The 26,520-nt window shown below is 38.8% G+C and overlaps 1 protein-coding gene across 1 annotated transcript in view; it reads left to right on the top strand.

The window, feature by feature from the left end:
• The window catches only part of necab2 (N-terminal EF-hand calcium binding protein 2), a 129,407-nt gene that overhangs the window by 84,519 nt on the left and 18,368 nt on the right, over positions 1–26,520 (top strand). The window contains exons 8-9 of the mRNA XM_088417803.1: positions 2,935–3,014; positions 14,277–14,333. Of these exons, the coding sequence (XP_088273929.1) occupies positions 2,935–3,014; positions 14,277–14,333 (137 nt within the window). The remainder of the gene's footprint in view (positions 1–2,934; positions 3,015–14,276; positions 14,334–26,520) is intronic.

Consider the following 26,520-nt stretch of genomic DNA (forward strand, 5'->3'; position numbering starts at 1 on the left):
TTTCTGGCACTCCGGCTTCCTCCCACATTCCCAAAACATGCATGGCAGCTGTATTGGACATTCTAAATTGTCCCTAGGAATGATTTGGTCCGTGAATGGCTGTTTGTCTCTGCGTGTTCTGCAATTTGCTGGCAACCAGTTAAGGGTGTCCCCCACCTTTTGCCTGATGTCAGCTGGGATAGGCACCAGCAAGCCTGCGACCCTTGTGAGGGTACGCGGCTCTGGACAATGGATGGCTAAATAATACTGAAGGTCCTTAATGGTGGCCTTTGCAACTTGCCTGGTTTTTGTCTTTTTTTTTTTCAAATAGATGAAAATAAAACAAAAAATAATCAAATCATTGCAATCAAAAACATTCTTGACTCAAGAGCATGCTGCAATGAGATAAAACCAAGTATTAGGTTACCATACTGCCTTAACATTACTTACATCCTGTGTTAGCACCTTGTGGGTCATCACTGACTGCTAAATCTGTGACATTAACTATTCACACACTTCTACATTGTATTGAAACTTCAAGTCGTGTTATTGTTACATTAGTTGCAGGATTTGCATGAACGCCCATGTACATTGCCTCACACTTGTCTGGTTTCTGCCCCTCCCACCCACAACCGCAACAGTAAATTATTTGATTTACGATGAAGAAATGCGTCTAAAAGTACCGTAATTTTGTCATTTTAAAAACACACACCATGCGTTTTAAATGAATAGTCATGATATGTGTAACCACTAAAGGGTAGACATATATTCGCGTTTTTGTAAAATTCACCCAAATTCAAGTAAAAAAAAAAGAAGGGTGGGGTCGATTTATACACGAGGTCGACTTCTACATGGAGAAATATGATATTGCCACACTGCAGTCGGTATAACTTATTTCCTGACCTGCCTTAACGGATAAAATAAGGTGCACAGGTGCACATCCAAGACAGCTCATTTGATGATGACTGCATCTAACTGATGGTTGGCACTCAATAAAATTGTTAAATGGGATTTAATCTGGAATAAGCAAAAGTATGTTTTAATTGAGAAGAAAGTCACCTGCTGGCAGCTTGCTGCTCTCAGCCATCTGCTCATTTTGAAATTTCTAAGTCTTGACTCGCTTTTACAATTGACCGGGGCACTCATTTTCAAAGCCCATCAAATGACCACCGGGCTTTTATGTCCGAGAGCCTCCATGGTTACAGTCTCTAGTTTAATTGATGCGTTTCTATGTGTGTTGCTGTGGAGGAAGGTAGCTGCTAATTGACTGGCTGTTAAAGCTTTTAATGAAGAGTGGGCAGTCAGCTTTCCAATTAGCTGCGGGGAGCCATCAGGGGGAAGAAAGTGGAAGGGTGCTCAGGAGAGAGCGTGGGGTGGGGGTGCGAGCGGATGGTGAGTGCAAAGAAACACAAGCGCACTGCAGTCAGAAGTGGGGGAATTCACTCGAAAGAGGTGCAGTGATTAATGAGGTTTTCTTTATTTATTTGGGTTCCTGCCATTCACGAAAACCGAAAATAACTTGTGTGTTTGGATTGGATTAGATTAAATTTTGTTGCCATGACTATCGTCGCTAGTGCACAATACCCAAATACACATTGCTTTGAGCCAGCGGTGCATAGGCAGCATAAATTGATAGCATGTTCTGTATATACAAAGCATGTAAGGGATGAGATATGAGATATGTACAAGTCATGTAAGAAGTCTTCTACACCAGCGGTTTTCAAATGGTGGTATTGTGTGCCCCTGTGGGTAGGTGAGAGCACACCAGGGGGTATGCAATTGCGCAAATAGATATTAGATTATGTAAATATTTAAGAAAATGAGCTGTAAATTCATAAAAAGCATGTATATTTCAGTTGTTTATTCTATATTATATGTAAAATCCAGCCTACGCATAATAGAATAATTCAATCTAAACTCATTATCGTATTTATAATCACCTGTCAATCATGTGATTTTTTTTTTGTAATTAAGCTTAATGGCTTCTTTTTATGATCCAAACAAAGGATATTTTTTTTTGTACACAAATAAGTTTATTGTATTGATTTTCTTTCTTTTTTAACTCTCAAAAAAGTTTGAGGGACCACAATACAAATTAGTTCTAGAGTCTAATAAATGGAAAAAGAGATGATAGCATTCTGCTGTCCCTCTGCCCCTCCCCCACCCCCACCACCTCCAACCAAAAAAAGCTGTCCGCTGGTTAATTTTTCGTAGGAGTTACATTACTGAAAAAAACGCTTGTGAACCACTGGTCAATACAATTGTGTTCAAATGCCCAGATTTGGAATTTTTAGAGGCTGTAGGATGAGATCATAAAAATGACTGCTGGAAAAAAAGCATTAGTGATCATGATTTTGCTTTTCTTTGTAAGACGTAGTCTTTTTGTATCCTACCTAATCATTCTTAATTCAATATTGCATCCCAGGTGATAGTGTTTGTCTTTCAATATGCACATTACTGAATCTGTTATACATTGTGGCTTAAAACTGCATGCACTATACAAGCAAATGATTTGACCATGTCGCCCCTCTCATTTATTAGCTAAGTGGTCCTTATATGGCCACATACACTAGCAAAACTTGTGAAATGCTGGACATTTTGGGGAAATTTGACGAGAAGAATCTCTTTATTATCTTCATGCGATATTTTTGGTTGATGTACAATTCAACACCAATCAAACATAACGTGTGTTGTTTCTTTGACAGTTACTACTGGCCGAAATTGTTTAAGTAATGCAGACGCAAATGAAACTTCACAAGGACTGCAGTGGTTGTAATCAACTTGTCAGAAATGGATTTGTAGCCATAAATAAATGATTGGTTTCCTTTTCAATAAATTGTAAGCGCAGTAAAATGCAAGACTGCAGTTAATTTCCAAAGCTATTGGCATCATCTATAAATGTTCAAGTATAATTTTTTATATGTGTGTGTGTGTGTGTGTGTTTATGTTTCGCAGGTGCAGTGGAGGTAAGGAAAGAGGGTCTGGAGGCTCAAATCAATCGCCTGTCTGAACTTATCGGACGACTGGAGAATAAAGTAAGAAGCCATTCAAACATTCACAAACAGTACGGTACCTGTCTGTGTGTCCGCCCTCATTCTGTAATTGATACTCCTCATGCTCCTCTGCTTCACTCACTATTAGTGTCCACAGACTCTGACATGCCCTTGCACCAACATGAAATCTGATGTTATCTATTTTTAGCCATTCTTTCATCTTGCTTCCTTTGATTGAAGCTGAATAAGTTCATGTTTATCTATTGGAAGAAAAGTAAAATATGTAAACCATATTTCTTCAAGTACGTCGAGTTTTTTTCCTCGTTTTCAACCCCCATATTAAGGGGTTATCAACGTATAACCACGCAACTCAAAACAGACCATTTTTTTCCACAGTTCTCTGTTTGGGTAACTTTCATTTGAGTGCAAATATCAATATAATGTAAGGAACAAAGCTCAAAATGATTATATATACCTCTAATTCGATATAACATGCTTCCGTTTTAGAGTGTTTGCACAGAACATCGTAAAATGCACTTTCGTCAAGTGCCGCCTAATTGCCTCTTTGTTGCTGACATCGAGCCCCCGTGGCTCATTTTTTTCTGCGGACTTTGACACATTATGAAAAGGAAAATACGGCATGACTCGTCTGTTCAAGACAGCAATGCCAGAGTAGTGGCATGCATGGATCTCAGCAGATGGGGTGAGGAACACTGCGAAGGGAAACCTTCCGTGCTCTGATCTTGCTACACTTGTCACTTGGTAAAAAAAAGGTTCAGAAAGGCATTTCTGGAGATTCAAACAAATTGGGCAGGGGCAGATTCTGACTACCTGTGCAAGAGTAACGAGGATGTTTGAGCAAAATGACGAGAACCAAGAAGAGGATGTCCGGCAGTTATACCCATACATTGAAATGCGAGGAGCTATTTGGCATGTCAAATAGTGATGATTACTTTGACACATTAATCTTCAAATGTGTCAGAAAAATAAAGGTTTGGAACTTCAAATAATTTTATTATTGCACCATCATTTTCAGTATTTGCATCTCCACGCATGCGTAGATGGCCTCACAGTCTTGTCTCGTTTCTGCCCTTCCCACCCATAACCATGTGTTTTCATTTGAAAGCCATGAGCTATGTGACCACTAAAGGCAGGGGTAGACTTAGAATCACGTTTTTGTCAAATTCACCCAAATTGCAGTAAAAAGCAGAGGTCTACTTGTACGCTGAGAGATATGGTAACTGTGAGGACGGTAGAAGTAGGTTTGATCTCTAAAACACGAGGAGGAAGAGGATTGTTTGGTCCAGTAGAAAGCATGTTAAGCCTAATGGATCCCCAGCAGACTCAGCTGTTTCAGAATGAGTGAACCACAAAACCAGAAGGAGCTATGAATAACTAAAGGTCCAGTTCTCGAGGCACTGACAAAAGAGACACATCACTCAAATGAAAGTGCGGTCATGTACAGAGTTTTCCTAACCATGAGTATGTACGCACATTGCAGGAAAAGATAGTATTCTATTCCCAAGATGATGTAGTATGAATTTATTTTCAAAGCAATTCAATTATTGTTTATTTTAATTAAAAAGTAGAAAATCACTGATAATTACATTAGGGAGATGAAATAAAATGTTTTTTTTTTTTTTTTGATAACCAGATGTTTCATGTTTTACTTTTTTTTTAAAAAATCAATGACTTATAAATGAAGGGGTATTCATCATATGAAGAAAAAAGTTAGGGTGCACACAAAAGATATGATTGGGCACCACTGATGTAGCGAAATTGCACTGTCGACAACTCTGGTTGCCCCAAAGCCGTATCCTGCCGGTTGTCACCTCACCTGATTTAAATGATCAGATTGTTCACAAACTTTCACAGAGCCTGCTTGATGAACCGATCTTTTTGAATCCTTTGAATGTTTCCATGAGAGAGACATTGAAAGCAGGAAAGGTATGGTTCAGGGAAATGGACATCTCAATCGCTTCTTTAAGCCTTGACCTCTTAAATGTTTAAATAATAATAAACAACCAAAAGTTGTTGCTCCACAGTTGTTGGAGCACTGTCACGTCTCGGCACGCTGAATGGAGACGTGGAAAAAAGGGGGAACCAAAAATACAGGCACTGAGGCGCAAACAAACGAGGATTGTAACCACAACTGAGGCAGGAAGAGAAGTAACAAAAAATATTACAAAGTACAACAAAAAACACTCGAAACAGAAACAAACTCACTGGAGGACTGAGGCTACTCTGGGAAGATGATGGACTCGGATGGGGAAACGGCATGACAGGACGGAAAAGACAACACCTTACGGCATTGACAAAGGATAACAACCCGACAGCTAGCAAAAGCTAGAACTGGAACTTGAATACACTGACACTAATTAGGGAAACACAAAACAGCTGGACAGTCACGAATGGCACAGGAACTTGATGAGTTGACACTTAGGGGCAGGTAACATCGACAGGTGGGAAAAATCATACCAATGACAAACACATGGGGGGACAACATGAACCTACAACTGAATAAAACTGAAACCGCAAACATAAGCCCACAACAAAACAATACAGAAAGAACGTGACAAACACAGTTGTAATTATGACAGCAACCTACAACTACTTACTGTACTTCTTATTTACTTATCTACCACTATTGCCATTCATAGGAAAATATACATCGTTTGCTTTTTTTCAGTGTTGCTTCATATTTGTGCTCAGTTGAACATGCATGCACGCACGCACACACACATACACATTCTACCTGCTAACCTGAGTACACCCGCCGTAATAAATTATCTATCTATATATGTATGATGGTTCATAATTGTTAAAGAAAGAAATGTATTTACAAGTCAAGATACTCACTTGGAATTTGAGGAGCTAATGCAGATGTAATGACGTATGGAATATTGCAACAACATTGCTGCAGTAGCTAAAAGCAAATGTGAACGGCAGAAATTGGAATGCACTACTTTTTGGTGCACTGATTTTTAACGATTGACTGAAAAGTAAATTTTAACATACGGATGAAAAGTCACCACATTGAATAACCTCAGATATTCATTCAGGTGCATCCGGAATTGGAGAGATGCGCAGGGAAGCAGTTTCAAATTAAATGATAATACCATACATCAATAATACAAGAAGGACACAGTTTTCTCTTTCTTGAATAGATCTCACTTATTCACCATACATTGACACTAACAAGACATTTAACAATTAGTATAGTTATTCTTTGTTTAAATACAGCATTGTCTCAAATGTCAACACATTGCAGTTCAAGACTATTGTATTAAAATATGTGTGGTACAGATTTAGACCAAGATGTCTATGGAAAGAGAATTTAAAAAATAGATGAAAATTTCAGTTGCACTTATCCTAAAGAAAAAATACAAAAAAAATACAAAACAAAACAAATGTGTGTGTCCCATCCTCATCTCACTTGGAAGCCCAAGTGACATTTAATCAGACCCAGAATGGGCAAAATGTTGCACTCCAGACCAGGGCTACATGCAATTTTTAGATTGGCTCCCACATTCAGAGATAACGAAAAACAATTAGAAGATATCCATGTGTTTCAAAAACAGTTTATTCTGTTGTTTAGTTATTTACATTAATTAAAAAGTAAATTGATTGAATAACATGAATTAAACTAAATAAATAAAAAAACGAAAAAGTTTGTATTAAAAAAATAAATAATAAAAGAGGACTGCAGTTTGGGGATTTGCTCAAATACTTGATTGACTTTTCCCTTCACTTCAGGTGTTGGTCTCCGGGTCACAAGGCTAACCCCTAAAAGTTACGACTTGCGGTTCAGTCGACGCTGGCGAATAGTTTCAACTTGCCCTTTCTAAACACTTTCCACAATTCAATTAAGAACAATTCAATCAACTATTTTTACACTCTTCAACTTTACATGTAATAATAGGCCTAACATCTTTGAAACTCTATTCCTTGTGATTAGAAAAACATATACAGTATGTGTTGCAGTTACTGAGTATTTGTTGTAGCTTTGAAATATGACCAACCTTTTAGTAACCAAATGACTACACATGACAGTGTGTGCTACTTGTTTTTATTTTAAGCATTTCAATCAATCAATTTCATCAATTTGATTATTTTTGAGGATCCCTTTTCTCGGGGTGATACATTTTGTTGTTGCAATTTACACTTTTTTAGTTGAAGCCAATTCTGACTGGTATCATAAGCCAGTTTAAGTCATGAAATAACTTAGACCTGCAGTTTGCATACCATTAGGTGTTACATCACCACTCACATGTGCTAACGCCTGTCACTACTTGACAACAACCCGGTATGGGATTTTCGGTCCCTGTGCCACCGATGTCAGAGTTTGGTCAGCATTGCTGGCAGTAAATCAAAGTTGTTTTCCAGTGAGGGTTGGACTGCCCATTGTCACGGATTCTGTTCATTACTTTTATGGACAGAATGTCTAGGCGCAGCTTAAGTGTTGAGAGGGTCCCGTTTGGGACTCAGCATTGCATCGCTGCGATTTGGAATGATGTGGTGCTGTTGGCTTCTTCAGATGGGGAACTCCAACTCTCACTGGAGCAGTCCGCAGTCGTGTGTGAAGCGTTTGGGATGAAGATCAGCACCTCCAAATCTGAGATCATGATCTTTAGTAAGAAATGGGTGGAGGTCCTGACCCAAGTGGAGGAGTAGAGTCTTGTTCACAAGTTAGGGTAGAATGGAATGGAAGATTGACAGCCAGATCAATGCCACGTCTGTTGTGCTGCGAACGCTGTATCAGTCTATTGCGGTGAGGAGAGAGCTGAGTCAAAAGTCAAATTTAACAGTTGCTCTACATTCCTGCTCTCACCTATGGTCACGAATTGTGGATCGTGAACGAAAGAACGAGATCCCGGATACAAGCGGCCATTTCCTCTTTCAAGTTTCCTCCACAGGCTATCTGAGCTCTACCTTAGAGATAGGGTTAGAAGCTCGGTCATCCGGAAGGGGCTCAGTGTTGAATTGCTGCTCCTCCGCGTTGGAGGAGCCAGTTGAGGTGATCGGGCATCCGTCTCACCGGGAGGAGGCGCTGGGGACGACTCAGGATACGCCGGAGAGACTTTGTCTCCTGGCCTGAGAACACCTCGGAATCCTCCTGGAGGAGCTGGATGAAGAGGTCGGGGAGAGAAGTCTGGCCTTCCCCGCTCAAGCTGCTGCCCCCACGACCCCGGAATACTGCGATAGAAAATGGATGGAGGGATGAAGACTGTAACTCTTGAAATGAAAAAATTGTCGCGATTGGGCCTAGTCCCACCCCGTAATGCACCCCATGATGCAGCAATGACATCATAAAAAAATCTACACTCACAAGTTATCAGTAATAAAACAAGCACACTTTGGCAGATCAAAGTGCAGTTACTATGTCACTTTATTAGTATTATATATCAATCAATCAAATCAATCAAATTGTATTTATATAGCCCTAAATCACCAAAGTCTCAAAGGGCTTCACAGATGAAAAGAGGTCATGTGTAGACCTCTATATAAATATATAAATTTAAAAGGAATTAAGTGTAGCATATACAGTATAAGTAACTCAGTTTTCTTTTTTGACACGCTTTGTCAAGTATTCTCCTATAAGGAATCATTTTTGCGTTGTCCAATCTTTTCTTACAAGAGAAATTTCTTATGTTGGTACATGTCCTGTGTGAATATGCAAGTTTGTTAACAAAATACAGTACATGTTTAACAACCCAAGCATAAAAATGCAAAAATATATTATCTAAAAACCGTTTATTAAACAAAAACTGCTGTATTCAAGAACATCATACGGTATATGAACACTATATTGTCCTGGAAAATGCAAAAACAAATTCTGCACAGTTTTTAAAATAACACCAATACAATAAAGTACAGTCTTGTACTGTAATTCATTACGATATTGTATACAGTACTGTATATTTAATGTTGGGTTATGTCCGTCTTGGGGAAAAAAAATGAGTCTACTGTATTTTGAAATGTTGTCTTGCCCTCATTTTTTTGCATACCAAAATGTTTGCCTGCATATCATACAGTTGCGTTGCCAAATAGAAGTAACTGTCCCGTTGATCAGCGCTTATGTCTGGTGATTCTTGTGCATACAAAAAGATTTTTGATGCCATCCCTTCTTTGCTGGCTTTTGATCAGGAGTTGAACTGAGCACATCACTTTCTTCATGCGTTCTTTTTCTGAATGCCATGATCTACAAGACGTTGATTATTAACATGAAAATCTTTGGTAATTACAGCCAAACCCGTCTCCGTAAAGAGTCACTTACCTGTCACCGAATCGCATCCGGGTTCTGGATACCGGAAGTTCCGTTCCAAGGCATCGGTCGTTAAGGTTATATAGTAGTAGTACATTTAATGCATATGTATTTTTTTCCAGGTTCAGGAATTTCCATTTGAGAGAGTCCGTAGGTGGGAACACTTTATGGATTAGATATGCGGCATATATACAGTATGATATGATACTACATATGATATATAATGATTTGTGATATGAATTTAATGGTTCACTTTTTTCCAGTATTTGTAAAGATACACTCCCCACAGAGTCATTATACGTTTATATGGCATAGTACAGTTAAATTCATTATATTATGCATGGTGGTGGATATCTGTTTAATATTTAATGTCCCACTGCACTGGCTTAGAACAGCAGAAAATGGAGGCCTAAGTCAAGCCTATGCATCCCCCTGCAAGACTCTCTCTAATGTCATCCGGCATAGACTTAGCATTTTAGTGTGCAACAACATTTGTACAAGCAGTACACACTACTCTGAATATCAATGTAAGGAAAAACAGTAAGTGCTAACATAGCACGGGAGATTCCCAGGGTGGTTTAATATAGACCACTACAGTATGGGCTTAACCCTTGCTGTATTTTGATCTGTTTTTTATAACATTTTTATTTTTTATAACATTACATTTTTTTATAACATAATTCGCACAGCATTCTAGCCAAGGAATGGCACACTCGTGGTAGTTTAATAACAGTGGTCATGCCATGTTGAACTTTGACATCCTGACTGTCTTATTTCAATGCGAAACACTTTTTAGGTAAAGAGCAAAGAATATGACAAAATACTGCCCAAGGGTTTGGCAGAGATGTTAAACATTTGTTAACACATGTTATTACAAATAAGCGTACAGTTAAAAATAAAGTTTTTTGCATTTTGCGCCAGCTTAACTGGTATATTCTTAAGCTATACAGAGAAAAGATACTGTATAGAAAATGGATAAAATAGCGGGACAACCCTTATTGGCCACTTATTTTTTATCTTTTTCGTTAATTGAAAAAAAAATCTTCAAAGTGCACCTTCTGATAGTTTTTCCACTTCAGAGGTCTTGCAAGGTTGATGGATTCCCTGTAGCATCTCTAACATAAATTTAAGTGCTTCAAAATTGGTCATTCCAGGGACGACAGGAAATTAAAAAAAAAAAAAAGAGTTTTCATTAATATGTGTGCTATTGTAGGAATTTACATTTTGTGTTGGATTACAGTTTTCTGAGGGCCTGACATTATATCTATTATATCATCACTCAAAAATACAGCTTTCCTGTGGTGTTTGAATATGTCTTTATCTCAGCATGGCATGATGGTGCCTGAGACATAACCGTTGTCTTGATTAAACTTAATTTAATATTTTTAGGTCTCAATCTCTTTCTCTTCTGAGCTATTTAAATAAGCTATGCACTGGTTGTATCTAATGAACTCGAATCCAATGCCAGTACATGTATCTATTTCACTTACAGCAATGTTTATGTGACAGTTTAAGTCCTTATATTAGGGAAAATGACGACAAATGTTCATTATGCCCCTTACATTCGTACTACACGTATCATTTCAATAATCTTAACCTCAGGCACATATGCAGCAAAAGTACAGGTAATTAGGCCTCAAGAGCCCCTTTGTTGCCAACAGACATGCAGTGCAGTACATTCCTCCCAATGGGATGAGCATTCTGCGTATGAACAAAAATTACCAGTATTCTTAATTACCACTTCACCTTTGTTGCTTGAGCATCATTGGGGATCATGGAACCGATGTGCTGTTTGTTGTAATATTAGCTCCTGAACGGCAAATGAAAAAGTGGTGCTGCTTTTCTCTTCACAAAGGTGGACGCAGTGCAGTGTCTTATATTTTAGTCTGTGTGTGAAGATCATATTCTTATCATGCAATATCAGAAGCACGTGTGTGTGTATGCGTGTGTGTGTGAGAGAGAGAAAGAGAGAGAGCGAGAGAGTGTGTGTGAAAAAGACTTAGCCACACCTCAGGGGCATCCCCTGCTTAGGTGTGCCGTGCAGCCATAATATATTCACCGGAGGAGTTATCGCGTTTACCAGTCACTTAATTGGAAGGGGCCTTCATTGCTTCTTGTGAGTTAGTGTAGTCATACTAAGTTTATATGACTCCCAAGTTGTCAGAGTGGAGGGTAATCATGGCACTTCAGTTCAGTTGCAGAGCCAAATTAAACTCATGCATGCCGATGTAAAGCTACTGGACACTTCTGCACACCTGCACATACAATTTATGCATAGCCAGGAGATAAACTTTTTTATAATACATTTCACACAGTCAGCTATTAATATTTCTGTATGTTTATTGTTATGGTTTAAGTCTGCATCATATCAAGAGGTCCTTCCACTATGTACTACTGTGTAACAATAATATCAACTGGATAAATAATGAGAGCTCTTATGGTACATTGGAGGATTGCAGGTGTTGGAACTGGAAGAGTATTAGCTCACACATTTCCAGCTGTAACATCCCTTTATTCCACACTCACTCCATTCTCTCTCGTCACCCAAGTACTTTTTAATGCAACCATTCGTGAAGAACTTCAAATTGGTGACGTGGTGTTCGCGAATGAACCCAGGCTTTTAAATGGCTCTGCATTGTGAACGTGTCTTGGTAAAGAGTCTGCGCATGTCAGCTCCTGCTGCGCATGGAGATCAATGTTATCTATTCAGTTGGCATGGGACAAGATACAAATCCCATGAGTCGAGAGATCTCACAAGATTGAGTCCTCGAGAAGATTTTTCAAAGATTTTTAAAATTGAAAAAAAAAAATGATTGCTTGTATAAACGTTTAAATTTCAAAATGATATGCGTATATTTCATTTAGCAGTCTGCAATAAGCTACAGTTTTTCTATATGGCGCTTCAATTAAAAACACATTATTCAGCTGTGATCTCTCAGAATAGTTGACTATGAACAAAATAAAATACAGTACTTCCTTTTCAACCACTCCTTGATGAAAAGTTGCAACTGTACTCTTTCGTAGTTGAACATGAAAAAAAAAATGTTTAAAGTCCCAAACTTTAAACAAAAAAAAATATTGATGCAAATAGTTGACATGATTACTGCCAACTGATGTCACATGAATGGAAAGGTGCACTTTTGAAATTGCGGCAAGTGAAGGAATCAGTCGTGGTATCAAAGTTACTTCATGGCATCAATGACCTCCACTTCGGTTTTCTAGTAAAGTGTTGGAACTACTGTGTAACTAAAGACATGCCGTGAGCGACTCATACCGGAGTCAAGGGTGTCAATTATTCGCTGAAATCTACTGCCTTTCACCGTCAAAAAATGGCTTCATAGCGAGCGCAATGTACTGTGTTGTTTTGGTAGCTCTCGCACTTGATGGGTCCAGTGGCGATGCAAAAGCGTTTTTTACTCTTGCTTGCTTGTTTGAAGGCATTTTTTGAGGAGCTGGCTATCTTAAGGTTTTTGAGGTAAACTGCAAATGCTTTTGCATACAGTTCATGTTAGATGCGATGTATGGCATTTTTCTTTTTTTGCAGATTTTACACACTGTCTTTGTCTCGTCTGTCTATGTGTTACCATCCTTTTCCTCAATTGGAAAACCAAAATGTTGCCACATGTTGCCCCGCGCCATCGTGTATTTCTCCTGTGTACTCCATCGAGCGTCTTCTCCTTTTCAATTAATGACGGATCACAAACAACGGTTAAGTGCATACCGCCACCTACTGTACGATAGTGTAGCATCCAAGCCCATCCATCGGTAGTGTTGCCCTCCATTGCACTTTTGGCTCAATAAGCCGTACCCTCCAAAAAAGTGAAGAGGAAATGAATCTCGTTGCATGCTGAAGCGACAAATCTCATGGCGTTTGATCTCGTGAGATCTTGTCTCATCGACTAGCATTGTAGGGACTTAAGAGTTAGGGTTAGTGACATGCGTATAGACGTATGAGCGCTCATTGACCGCCATGCTGGATGTGTCGCAAGGCGAAAGAAATGGCGTTAAGAGGGGACAAAAAAAAAACGTTGCGGGCCACGTCATAAGGTGAAAAAATCCTAGGCAGGGACATCGTAAACTGGGGGGTCCACGGTATTAGTAATGTGGCATGTCCTGTGTGAGGTGTTCCAAACACTTTTCATTAGACAGGAAGGAAACAGAGAACTTCTTTGCGAGCGAAATTGCCAACACCTGTTTATTCCACACTTAATCCAAACTCTCGTCGCCCCGCTTTCTTGCCACCACCCCGTGACACCTTCCTTCATTGCAACGTTTACAGCAAACTGAGGGGACGGTTTACTAAACTGAAGTTACGGATTACTAAATTGAGGGAACAGATTAGTAAATTGAGGGTTCGGATTAATATATTGAGGGAACAGATTACTAAATTGAGGGAATGGATAAATAAACTGAGGGTACGGAATAGCGCTTTTTTTTTTCATACCTTGGCACCAGAGGGGCTTTGTAAATGTTTGCAAAGTGTTTAGGATGTTTATATTTATTCAGATTCTCAAAAGAATTAGAAGGGTTTTTTTGTTCTGTTTTTTTAGATTTTCCCATGACAAAATGAAGCACTTTGGCACAATTCCAACATGCCTAATATACTTACTTAATACCTATTTTTTTTTAAGGAAAGGCAATATTCCATATAATATCACTTAAACATATGACCCGAATTGTGATGTATCAATCACTATATTATTATTCTCATTATTATTATATTCAATAATGGCACAAAATATAACTGCATGTAAATGAGCTCAGAATGTCGCTCAAGAATACATGGCCAGTGACCCTTAGTACTGTCATGGGTCAATGAGAAAAGTTCCGTTAGTGACTGCAAAAGACCATTTTCCAAATCTCGTCATCTTTCACAGTTTCACTTCCTGGGATGCATCCACATTTTAAGATAAAAAGCAAACACACTTCTACCTCATCTCCTCTGAGTTTACCTTTTGCTACTCTAAGTGGCTTGGCATGTTGGAGGCTGTTTATTAGTCTTGTTGACTGACATGTTGCTGTTGTGCTTCCGCTTACAGACAGTCTGGTTTGATCTGCACCAGAGGCTAACAGACACAGACGGCACCACCAGTGCAGTAAGTCGACACACAACAAATAAGAGTGCTAAACTTAATGCACGGCCTCAGGTGTAGCATCAGTCAGTTGTGCCTTATGGAGGCAATGTCCTCTTTAGTACCTCAGAATCAGTGGCGGGCTTGACTCGGCAATGTAATTAGTGAAGAGGGTGAGGGGTGACAGCACTGTTATATAACCCTCATGGTCTTGTTTTGTGGCTTTTCAATGGAGTTGGTGCAAGGCTGTTGAATGATTTCCCGTGATAAAGCTCTTTTTTTTTTTTTTTTGCTGTCGTCTGCATCTGAATCATTTATTGATGTTGGGTATTCAGGAGAAGGATGAATCAAGTCGCATGCTTCTTTTAATATTGAACACTCTCAGAGGAAATAACAGATATATTTACAGTATTCATTTGAAAAGCCACGGGCAGTGTGTGAGCCTGTTTTTTAATGCAATCATTAATAACAAGGTTTGAACCAACGACTTGACCCTCATTTCAGTCCTTTTCACACCAGCACATTGATATTTTGCCCCTCATGAATTGAGATGAGGCAAGTAAATTCTTCATCTAGTCGCACATATGTGACAAGTTTGATTTTTTTGTTTGATATTTTATACTTTTGTTGCTGTTCAGCTTCTAACTTCAAGGCATTCATCAGTAACATAGTGAAAATGAGTCTAAATGTGAACATTTACTTAACAAGTCAAGATAGTGTGCACACATAAATTTCTACTTTTCAGGTAGTGGCCCACAGTGCTCCAACTTTAAAAAAAAACAGGGTAAACTGGGTAACAGTCCCGGGCTTACGTTTTTTTTTTAATTTTACAAAGTGGAATACTCCGTTTTTTTTCTGTCCCCTCTTTATAACATTTTTCCTTCTTTACGGCATCAGCATTTACAAAATTCAAATTTGGCGGTCAGTGTTCGTGCGTATGACTATTCGAGTCGCACCACGCTCTTATGTCACAACATACAACACTGCATACGTCACTGAAGTTCTAATCAACTATTGGACTGTGTCACTTAGATGCTGGTCTGCTATTGGTCGGTATTACGGTGTCACTAAGATGCTGATATGCTAATGACTTGATCTTCTGTGAGTAATTGCAATATTGTATTTATTGTGCTTTTTAGTGCTTAATTCAAACTTTTGTTTGTTAGCCATGGGTCCCAAGATTGCTAGTGATGTTGAAGGAAGTAAGAACAGGATTAGTATGGAAACGAAGCTGGAGAAAATCAAGAAATACAGTATGAAGAAGGCTAGGCTAGGTTAGGCTAGGCTACCCTTGCTAGGGAAAATAGCTGTAACTAGCTCAAGTCACGTCACTCCAAAGGTAAATGAAATTCCATATTTCCTTTATATATTTTTTTTATTTATGATGTTATTTAATTATAAACATGTATAATATATATATAAGTAACACTTACTACACTATTTAGTTACGAATTTTTAATATGTTTTTAAAATGTTCATGTTATTACCTGGGGTTTTATACACATTAGCTAATTATTATTGGTTTCTATTTCCCGCCATTCGACGATTTCACCTAACGATCCCACCTCGGGAAAGGATTCATTTCATATGGCTGGGGTCAGCTGTACTTGGTATTTATCCAAGAAAACAGATGACATTTTGCTTTTGCTTATGACATTTCAATAATAGTGTTTGTACTTTTTACATGAGACATTAACAGGCTCACTACTTTTGGTTTTAATGCATGACAACAAACTAATACTGTAGATGGGACTTGGCTGACAAAACTGCGCATAGAAGTGCCATATGAAGATGCAACGAGAAAAACATGGAAGCACATCGGGCGACCCGCCAACAGATATTAATGGCATTGTCAAATGTGTGGCTGCTAAATCAAAGGTGTCAGCAGGAGGCTAGAAAATCAAAAGGTTAACGATGCTGCTTCATTGCATTGCATGCGCTTTCATACATAAAGTTCAGACAAAAACTGGGAATAAACTTTCAGTCAAGCAAAAGTTTAAGGCTTTATTTTCAAATGCCATATATTGATAGAACATCAGTCATTATGTCACTTGCTATGTCAAGCCCCTTAAAGGCACACATTCGACACTACGACTTGCCAAATGTACAGTAACATCACTTTATAAATCTTAAAAAGCCAGTTCATTTCATCATATATTCCTTTTTGTACATTTTGTTATGGTTTAACAAACTGCAGTTGTATTCTTCTTCATTGAAGTTATATAACAAATAATCATGTTTTTTTTTTTTTTTTTTTTGGGGGGGGGGGTGCTTGAATGGATTGATGGCATTTTAATGAAGGTATTTTAATGCTGTTCCAGTAAATTAAGTCACAAGCTTAGTCATGAAATGAAATGAAACTCTGTTAAAGCACCACTATAATAGCTTCCATTGGATTGGGAAAAGACATTATGCATTGTTTTTCTCTCTTCAGAAGCCACTGTAATAGTCACCTGTAGCACTTAAGCTTGCAGTCGGGCCACTTATGAAACCCCATCAGCTGCTGCAAACCATGGGAGCACTGAATAAATTGGCTGGTTATTGTGGGCAGTGACACATGGTCACAGTTCAAAAAAGAACACGGGGTTGCTGTAAATGCAAGTCTTGCTTCGCTTTAAAATACCTTCCAAATCTGCACTCTGAACAAGACCATTCTATACAAACAAAGAGAGTTCTCAGGAAGACAGGTAAACTTGTGTGGCAGACCAAGAGATGAGAATGCAGGCCATTTTAAAAGTTCATATTCCTCTCCAAGATAGTTGTACAATGACTTGGCACAACAAAGTTTTAGATTTTGATGAGTGCTAATCCTTTCTGAGCTGTGAGTATAGGACCGGGATGCGGAATCGTTGCATACAAAATAGCTCTCCAAGCTGCTGACATACTGCTGTCCCAGACTTCACAACCACACAAGATATAATGCACCGGTTCTCCCTTTATACGGTTTGGCCTTTACTATAAATTGGATTCTGCCATCTGCAGTCACGAAGTTGCACATAACTTTTCTTTGCATTGCATTGTTTTAGATGTGAGCCAAAACTAATAAAAGAAACGGTAAGTTACATTTATTTGTCACCAAAGAACAGACAAAGATAGTAAAGGTCAATAGAAAATTAAGCATATGACATAGTGCTTCTGGAAAATATTCCCCGAGCAACAACATGTATTCACATGACATGTTCAAGTGCCCTGATCCCACCCCTACTCTAAAATAATGACAATGTAGGGAGAAAAATAGGGAGGGTTTTGGAACAGTATAAGGATCTAAAACTAAGAAATTACATTTACATAAATATTCGCATGCAGTTCTTGCAACTAAAAAACAAATGAGCTCAGGTGCATCCTGTTCCCTCTGATCATCGTTCCAATATTTCAACCACTTAATTGGACATGATTTGAAAAGGCACACACCTGGCTTTGTAAGCTACCACGGTTGACTGTGCATGTTAGAGCAAAAATGCGTGTTTAGGTGTGTTTGTGTACTGTGTGTGTTTTCACAAAACCAGAGATTAGTTTTGAGTTGTTGTCAAAAATACTCATTTTCGACATTGATGTCCATTTTGGGATTTCAACATAAACAACTTTTTTTGAGTCTCAACTTTCATTTTCCAGAGTATATTTTATCTTCATGTGGCCAAATGCATTTAGAATATAATATCCAAGATGAAACTTTCTTGGCACAGCAAGGCCACTGTAATTGACAAACCATTTGACACAAAAATCTTAAATGTCAAATTTCCCGTTGCAATAATTTGACATTAAAAAACACACATCCAAGTGTTCACAGCAAAACAAGCAAACCTTGGTAGAAAATGACCCAGGGAATTAATTGTAAGCATAATGACAAAGTCGTTTTGGTGTTGAAGCCAAAGAACCATTTTTTGCACAATTACATCTGTCTGGATATCAAATTTCTTCAACTGTTATTCAAATATAATTTCCAGTGGTCAGTTAACACTGAAGGTTTCGAGTCATTATTATTTTCCCAAGTTGCGATGGACATTTGAAAGATATATGTAACAAAATTTTAAACATGTTTTTTTTTTTTTTCAAAACTAGGCTTTTCAATTGAGCAACATTCAAACTGCTGTGACTGTTAATTTTGGAGCTACCTCCATTGTATTATATACAATGATCCCTGTTTTTTTGTAGTTTCATGGGACCATGATTCCTGTGTTTTATAAAACCTTGCCTACCTTTCTTTCCCGTCCCCAGTGATCTAACCGTAGTACGGAGGCCGAACAGGCATGTTTCTTTTTTTTGGGCACAAACACAAAACACAATGTACCAGATTGTGGGGGGCTAATTTCCCCATGCTCATTCCCCACAGTGCAAGTTTTCTTAAAGAGCCAGACTCAGCCTGTGTTGGCATTCCCTTATGTTTCAGCTCACACGCCGCAGCCACATTTACATCAGGTTTGTTGTCGGGCTTCCGCTGAGCTTGCTGATGAGCTGATCATTTGAATCAGGTGTAGTAGGAGGCCAGAACCCTCCAAAACATGTCGGATAGGCGGCCCTCGAGGACTGGGTTTGGACATGCCTGATGTAGACTGATGTGCAGTGGTTAATTTTAAACAAAAGTGTTTTAATTTTGCTGAAGACTGAGTATTGACAGGCTGTTAGACTGCTTCAGACTCCACAACAGGACTAAGTGTGGGGGTGTTGATTGCAGTACATTGGGTAGGCATTGCTGTAAAGTGGCAGTCTTCTGAAAAAAAAAAAAAAAAGTGAAGCACTGAATCTGCAAAAAGTGAAGTGCGAAGTGGCGAGGGAACACACAATGTATGAATATTGCAATTTTCATAAGCCTGATTTTATAAAAACATTACACACACACACATATATATATATATATATATATATATATATATATATATATATATATATGTGTGTGTGTGAGTGTGTGTGTGTAATGTTTTTATTTTTTTACACACACACACTCACACATATATATATATATATATATATACATATATATATATATATATATATATATATATATATATATATATATATATATTTATTTTTTTTTTTTTACGGCCTATTAAGCAAAAAAAAAAAAAAACATCTTTTGCCACCGATTGTCACGTCGTGGCATGGCGACATGAGGCAGTGGAGAGAAAGGGACGTAAAAACGCAGGAGGACGGAGAGGGTGTGCTCAAACAAAAATGCTCTTTTAATAATAAAACAAGGCAGAAAAGCAGAAGACAATAACTCGACAAAGTAGCAAAATAAATGAGGAACGGAATATAACTCAAGGGACTTAATGGGACGACGGGGAAGAATGGAGGGCGAGTACACAGGCACAGGGAACACAAGTTGACGAGGTACAATAATTCGACGACTAACATAAAAAAAAGCTGCAACTTAAATACACGAGGCTACTAACAAGACAACGCGAAACAGCTGGGAGAGACAAGAGGCAGGGGAAGCTGATTGGGTGACACGGAAGGGCAGGAACGCACAGGCGACAGGTGGACAAGATAAAACTAATGGACAGAAAGGTGAGGCAGACGCGGCGAAGAAACTATACTAACTAAATGGCTAAAGAAACAATCCAAAATCTCTACAACAAAACCCATAGCAGAACGTAACTCAGGCAGAACGTGACACAGATAAGCTGCACTGGACCATAAGCCGCTGGTATTTGGTGGTCATATGAAACATAAAATTGTCTTTGTACAATATTTTTATTGTCTACCAACTGTAACATCCTCGCTTTAACATACTGAACATGCCTGCATATTTAGTCCTGACAGTATATTTATAGAAAATGGATGGATGGATATTACCAACAGAATACTGCATAGTCAAAAAGGAGTTCAAACTCAAAATCAATACGTCAATAGCATTCTGTCTCCCGTTGTTTGCAAATAAATAATATATACAATCACAAATTTATAAATACAATCATATATACTGTATACCGTATATCAAATTTATACGTCACAAACTTTTATACAAGATCTCATTCAATTTAGATATTAAAATATATATATATATATATATATATATATATTACTTGCAGCCCTAACCCTATCAATGGCGTTTTTCATGTGATGTGTGTGTGTGATATGGGAAGACAAAATGTAATAGATTGAAGAATAAAGGCATCGTGAGAATGTATTTTGGTGATCAACTATAGCTTTCACAAATTGAGCTTCTGAAACAGTACTGAAACATCCTATTAACTGGAGAGACTATGCATGAAGTATTAGCCACAAGACTACACACGTTTGTGCAGCCCTGTGATTGCTGAGTTGAAGTTGCTGAGGCGGCTAGTATCACCCCATGCAGGAGAGGATAATAATATCATAACGTATACAGTATTACTTTCACTTTGAAACCAAAAAGACGGATTACCGTAGATACATTTTGCTTGTCGTGAGCCGTTGTGAGCAATGAACAAGAGACTATTAACGATCCATGTCCTTTGAAGTGCAGTAGACCAAGCCTTTATGCCATATTGGCACAGTCTTTTGATCCTCTGGAGGAATCCAAAGAGAAGAGAAAACGCAAGAAAGAGATAAGCAGGCAGAATATTGTAAATGGTAAAAAAAAATAAAAAATAAAAAAATGGTGATGCGCCCAGTCAAAAGATAGTGGTGTAAGAATATGAGGGTAATAGAAAGGAAAAAATGAGAAAGTGATGGCGTCACAGAGACAGAACTCTTTCTTTAAAAAAATACATGATTTTTCCTTGGGTGTTTTGAACATCATAAACTGTGCACTTTTTTCATCTTTTTTTCCACCCAGCTTATTTTGCAGCCTTATGTTTGTCACAATGAAACACATAATTAACTGCACTCAAGGCTTCTGCGCATAGCGCGCCCACCTACAACACTAATTTTCCATCCTGCAGAAGTGCAGCCTCTAATTGCTCTTTGTTTTGTTTAATCTTTCAAGAAAAAAATAGATGCGGTGACATTCAACTATCGACTTCCTGGTATAGAGGCCTTTATTGCCAGAGCTACCCTGTCATGGAGTCATGTTACATTTAATAGCTGGTTACACTGTCCTTTGTAACAAACACCTCGCCTTTGGTCTAGAAAAATTAATTGTCACTAGCTGTATTTGCCTTTAAACTTTACAGTTTGCACCCATATAAAAAGGATTTAAAAAAATCTACTCTGTGACGTCATGACTCCATGTGACTCGTGCATCTGATTGGCGACTGAGGAACAAGTAATAGTCTGCCTTATTCTTGAATTTATTTTGGATTGGCTTTTGTTTTATGCAGCCATGAACATTATGTGCAGTATAGAAAATAGACGGTTCAATAGATGGTTGAATATTAATAAAATAAGTGCGGGTCACTCACAGAAAGACCTTTCTCAAAAAGTGTTGCTTTTTACATTAATTTACCCTCATCACACCAAGGCTGAATCAGATCAAAATGAGTAAACTCGACTCGGGTACAGCTAATATTTCTCACTTGCACACAGAAGTGTCAACGCACTTATTTTATCTAGCAGAACAGCTGGACATTCATTCTGTTGTGTTAAATGCTATGTTGATCAACCGTGTTTAATGTTGGAAGTTGTTAAATAAAGTTATTTTAAACAAAATAAAGTTATTTAAAACAAAAAAAACACGTGTTGCTCAACCAAGCGAACTGTGCTGATCTGCACTAAAGCCATAGCATACAGCGAAGCCAGGCCTGCAGACATTTAGCAGAAAAATCAAATCTACTCACTTATTTTTTTTAACCCACAATGGCTGAAGAAGAGCAAAATGTAGATTGGACAAACGCAACTTTCAGCATTGGGGTCCATGTCAAAAGAAAAGGATTTTTTTATTGGATATGAAATGCACAGACAACTCTTCAAGCAAGTCATTGAAGTCTTTCTGAGGAAAGACAGAAGAATGGATTTTGTAATGAAATAAATGGGGGACAGCCATTTTGGTGAGCTAAGCATTTGATTTTTTTTTTCATTTTTAATATGTTTTCGTAATTTTAATTCATTCATACTCAATTATTGGTAAATAAATAAAATGTTCTCACATTAAAATGTGATTTGTAAGTTCGCGTACAATCTTGTTAAAGCTTGCCTGCTCTTGGACTTCATAAAACTTTAAATATTTTAAGTTTTGGCAGTATCACGTATAATACATTTTAATTACTGATGCGAGTTCATTGACATTTAAATGCTTAAATCACCTGCGTAAACCAGTAATGCATGTGTGTATTTACGTGGGGTATTTATTCAAGTCAAAACACTGAAGGCCTAAGTGTGAAAAGCATGCACCGCCACTGTATTGATATCCCAAAAACAAGCGATGCAAATATACAAAAATGCACCAACATATATTAAAATGTCCTCTTTTGCAGTGATACCACCAAAAAATGTTCAGTGCTATTACAGTTTACTAAACACCATGAAGGAAAATACACATCTGGACTGTGTTATTCACACGTTCAGATTTGTCCAACTGCAGTGAGAGACGTAGCCTGACTTGCTCGGTGTACTCGCTTCTTCTGTCAGGCAGGGAAAAGTAAAATAAGCCAGGCAAGACGGAGAGATTTATCGGGCATCATTTATGGGATGAGTTCTGTTTTTTGACCCAGACGTGCAATGAGACTTGTAGCGAATGCGCTAATTTTCATCAAACAACCAGACCTTGTGAGAAAGCCAGACAATGCTTCAAAATAAAATGTGTGATAAAGTGGCTCGTGGCGCAGTGGTTAGCATGTCCACCTCACAGTTCAGGGACCTGAGTTCAAATCCATCTCGCTGTTGTATTTTCTTCCCACGTCCGTGTGGGTTGTTCGGGCACTGCGGCTTCCTCCCACATTCCAAAAATTTGCATGGCAAGTGAACTGGACAGTCGAAATGGTCCTTGGGTGTGATTGAGAGGGTTTGAATCTAGAGGCATAGAAATGAATTAAAAATAAATGATTATTCATCCATCTATCTTGTATAACACTTACCCTCACTGGTCATTATGCTGATGTTGGTGCTTTTAACTCCCAGTTAGAGAAGAGAAGATGGAATGCCATATAAAATGTAAATAGAAAAAAAGATTTTCAAATTCTTGTATGTTCAACCAAATTCACTTCAAAGACAGGTTTTTAACATGTTTTATCTAATAAACTATTGTTGGTGGTTTTTCTTTCATTTTGAATTTGATACCAGGACTATGTTTTAAAAAAGTTGGAATAGAGGCCAGTTCACCGCGGTGTTACTAGTAATCAATAAGTATTTGGGATTTCAATCAAATTTTATTTGTGTAGCCCTAAATCACCGAAGTCTCAAAGGGCTTCACAGATGAAAAGAGGTCACCTTCGAAAAAAGAAGTCGTACAGCGACATCCTTTCAGTGTAAGGTACACAACAGCGCAAGCTCGTCCTTTAGTTTGGGGTTTAAGCCCCTTCGAAAAATGCCCCGGAGAGAATGTTCACCAAACCCGCTCTCCGCGGCCAGGATGCGAAACCTCACGGAGTAGTCGGCCACGCTGTGACCGCCCTGCTTGATGTCCAGAAGTTGATTTCCTGCCTCTCGCCCCCGGACCGGGTGGTCAAAAACATTCTTGAATTCCTGTGTAAATTCGGTGAGGGAGTCTCGGAGAGCGGGGTTAGCATTACTAGCCGCCATCGCCCAGGCGGCCGCTTTAATCGGTCAACAGACTCATGATGAATGCTACCCGTGATCGTTCATACCGGTAAGTCAACGGCTGCTGATCGAACACCAGGGAACACCGATGTAGGAATTGACCGCAGGTGCCCTACTCCCCAGCGTAGCGGTAGGGGATGGTGGGCTCCCGGCTCAAGTGCGGAGATCCGCTACTCTGGTCCGAGGAAGCATCTCCCGGACTGGATGAGGGTAGGCGAGACGCCAGGCCCTGCACGTTGGACATCAAGGTGGCCATGGCGTCTTCTTGGAGTTTCTTGGGCACTTGTTGGTGGTGACCGACCAACTGCCCCTGGCTCGCAAGGGCCTTGCGCAACCGCTCGCCGTCGGTGGGGTCCATTGAGTGGCCGGGTTATTCTGTCACGAATAACCCGCGGATCCCAAATGGGAATGGACCCCAACCAGGCACAAGAGGTGATGTTACTGAGTTTATTAACAAAAGGAGCACGCAAGGCGTGAGAAAAAAACAAAAACAGTCCGAAGGCAAAGTAGCAAACCAAAGTCACAAAGTACCAACACAAAGCGAGACGAGAACGTCTGGATCTAAAGTCCACGGGAAAGAAGGGCAGCAAGGAGGGCGTGAGTCCACGGGGGATGGCTGCAAACAAAGTAGCAACAGAAATCGTTCACAAGCCGTAAAACATAACACGCACAAAGTACAAACCAAGATGACTCGAGAAGGTAGGACGTGAGGTCAAGAGCGCTGGGATTCACGGGACGGCAAGCGAGCTTGGCGGAGGAATAACCCGGCAAAGGCTTGTAAGTGCCGGCTAGCTTATAAAGCCCTCTGACGAGATGCGCAACAGGTGTGACTGTCCGATGGCCCCGCCCAATGCGGAGGAAGGAGACAGTCTGCAAACACAAACTAAAAAGGCAAGAAACGTGACAATATCCTTATTTTTTCCACTTTTACAGTCCTTTTTTTTCACCCTTTCTCTTGGGAATATAATGAGGACATCAAAATCAAATGGAAAAAAAATACAAACAATCGTGATTGGCTGACAACCAGTTCAGGGTATCCCCCACTTACTGCTTGTAGACGGCTGGGATACGCACCAGCAAGCCAGCAACCCTAGTGAGGATAAGTGGCTATCAAAAATGGATGTTTGGATGGACAAACAAACCAACAAATACATTCACCCCTTTGGCTATTAAATAGCTTGTCTGTTGTGTATTCTCCTGAATTGGTTGAAAAGCATTTGCCAATCATTTATTCTGTTTTTGTTTACATTGTACATACTTCCATACTTAACCTTCCTCATTGCAATTGGAGTTTGTGTAAGAGACTGATGCCTCAAATGATTTCTCATTACAAAAATTATCAGCAAAGATTTATTGAGGTAGGACATAAAAAAGCATATTAATATACATAATTAGGTAAATAAGTATCAGTTAATGTTTTTTTCAAATATTTTTTTTAAATAATAATTTTCAAATAATGAAAAAACATTCCTTAGAAATCCCATTCCCATCACTGGAGAGCTACTCTATATTTGCTACAGGCCCACGGGCCACTAATGTGGTCCTTGGTGCCTTTGCTTTGTATATCTGTATTTGGCAGTCAACTCCCACATGCAAAGGAAACATAACCCTGTAGGCAATTCTAAGGATGTTCAGTCAACAAATGCAAACAGGACAGTTCATTCCCTGGGAGGAGAATAGAAACACAAAAATGCAAACACACACACGCACACACGTACACCTCTTCCAATTGCCATTAGCTGTCTTTCTGAGTCAGCGCGCATTATTTTACTATGACATTTGCTCAATGAACGTGAATCAGAAAGTCAATATTACTAAGGCACTAAAGACAAAAGCGAGAGAGACAGACAGACAGCAAGTGAAACGGAGAGACAGTCAAAATACACTACATACATTAACTTAGGCAATGAGCAAGCCAAAGTCACAACATGACTGTCTGTTTTTCATTGTAACAATGGAATTGCCATTGCAAGTGCTATACAATTGAAATATAGCTATTACATTATTTACTGGTCCAGAAACCTACAAAGATCTCAAAACTGAAGAAGGGCGTCTCCCGGGGCATTGCTAGGCATTAAGCTCTTCTGGGCGCAGCCCCCTACTAGTGTGTCTTTAAACCGGATTGCTACCGTCCCTCCTCTAATAGGAAAAAGACTTAAAATTAACATTACCATACTGAATATTGTATGGACACAAATGCATGTAATTCGACATGAAGGCTTTTATTTTGAAGTTCTTACCGGAAAGTATGTAACAATGGTTGACGGTCATAAATCGCGACTTCATACAAAAAACACAACCTTATCTCAGGACCGATTCAGTCGGCAATTTAGGGCGCCAAGAAAAATGGGAAAAAAACAAAACAAAAACAACAACCATATTTTTGCAAGTTCAAGTCGAAATTTTGTTTTCCTCATTTTCAACCCCCATATTAGCGGGGTTGACTTATAACCACATAATTCAAAACAGATCATTTTTTTCCACATACCTGTGTTTGAATAAAATTAATTCAAATGTGAAATAAGTAATACCATGTCAATCGCAATCCTTAAAATTATGATTTATTCCTCTGATTCAGTGTAGTATGCATCGGTTT

Source organism: Hippichthys cyanospilos, chromosome 6 (genome assembly GCF_059441005.1).
Source record: "Hippichthys cyanospilos isolate Australia breed blue-spotted pipefish chromosome 6, RoL_Hcya_1.0, whole genome shotgun sequence".
Lineage (NCBI taxonomy): Eukaryota > Metazoa > Chordata > Actinopteri > Syngnathiformes > Syngnathidae > Hippichthys > Hippichthys cyanospilos.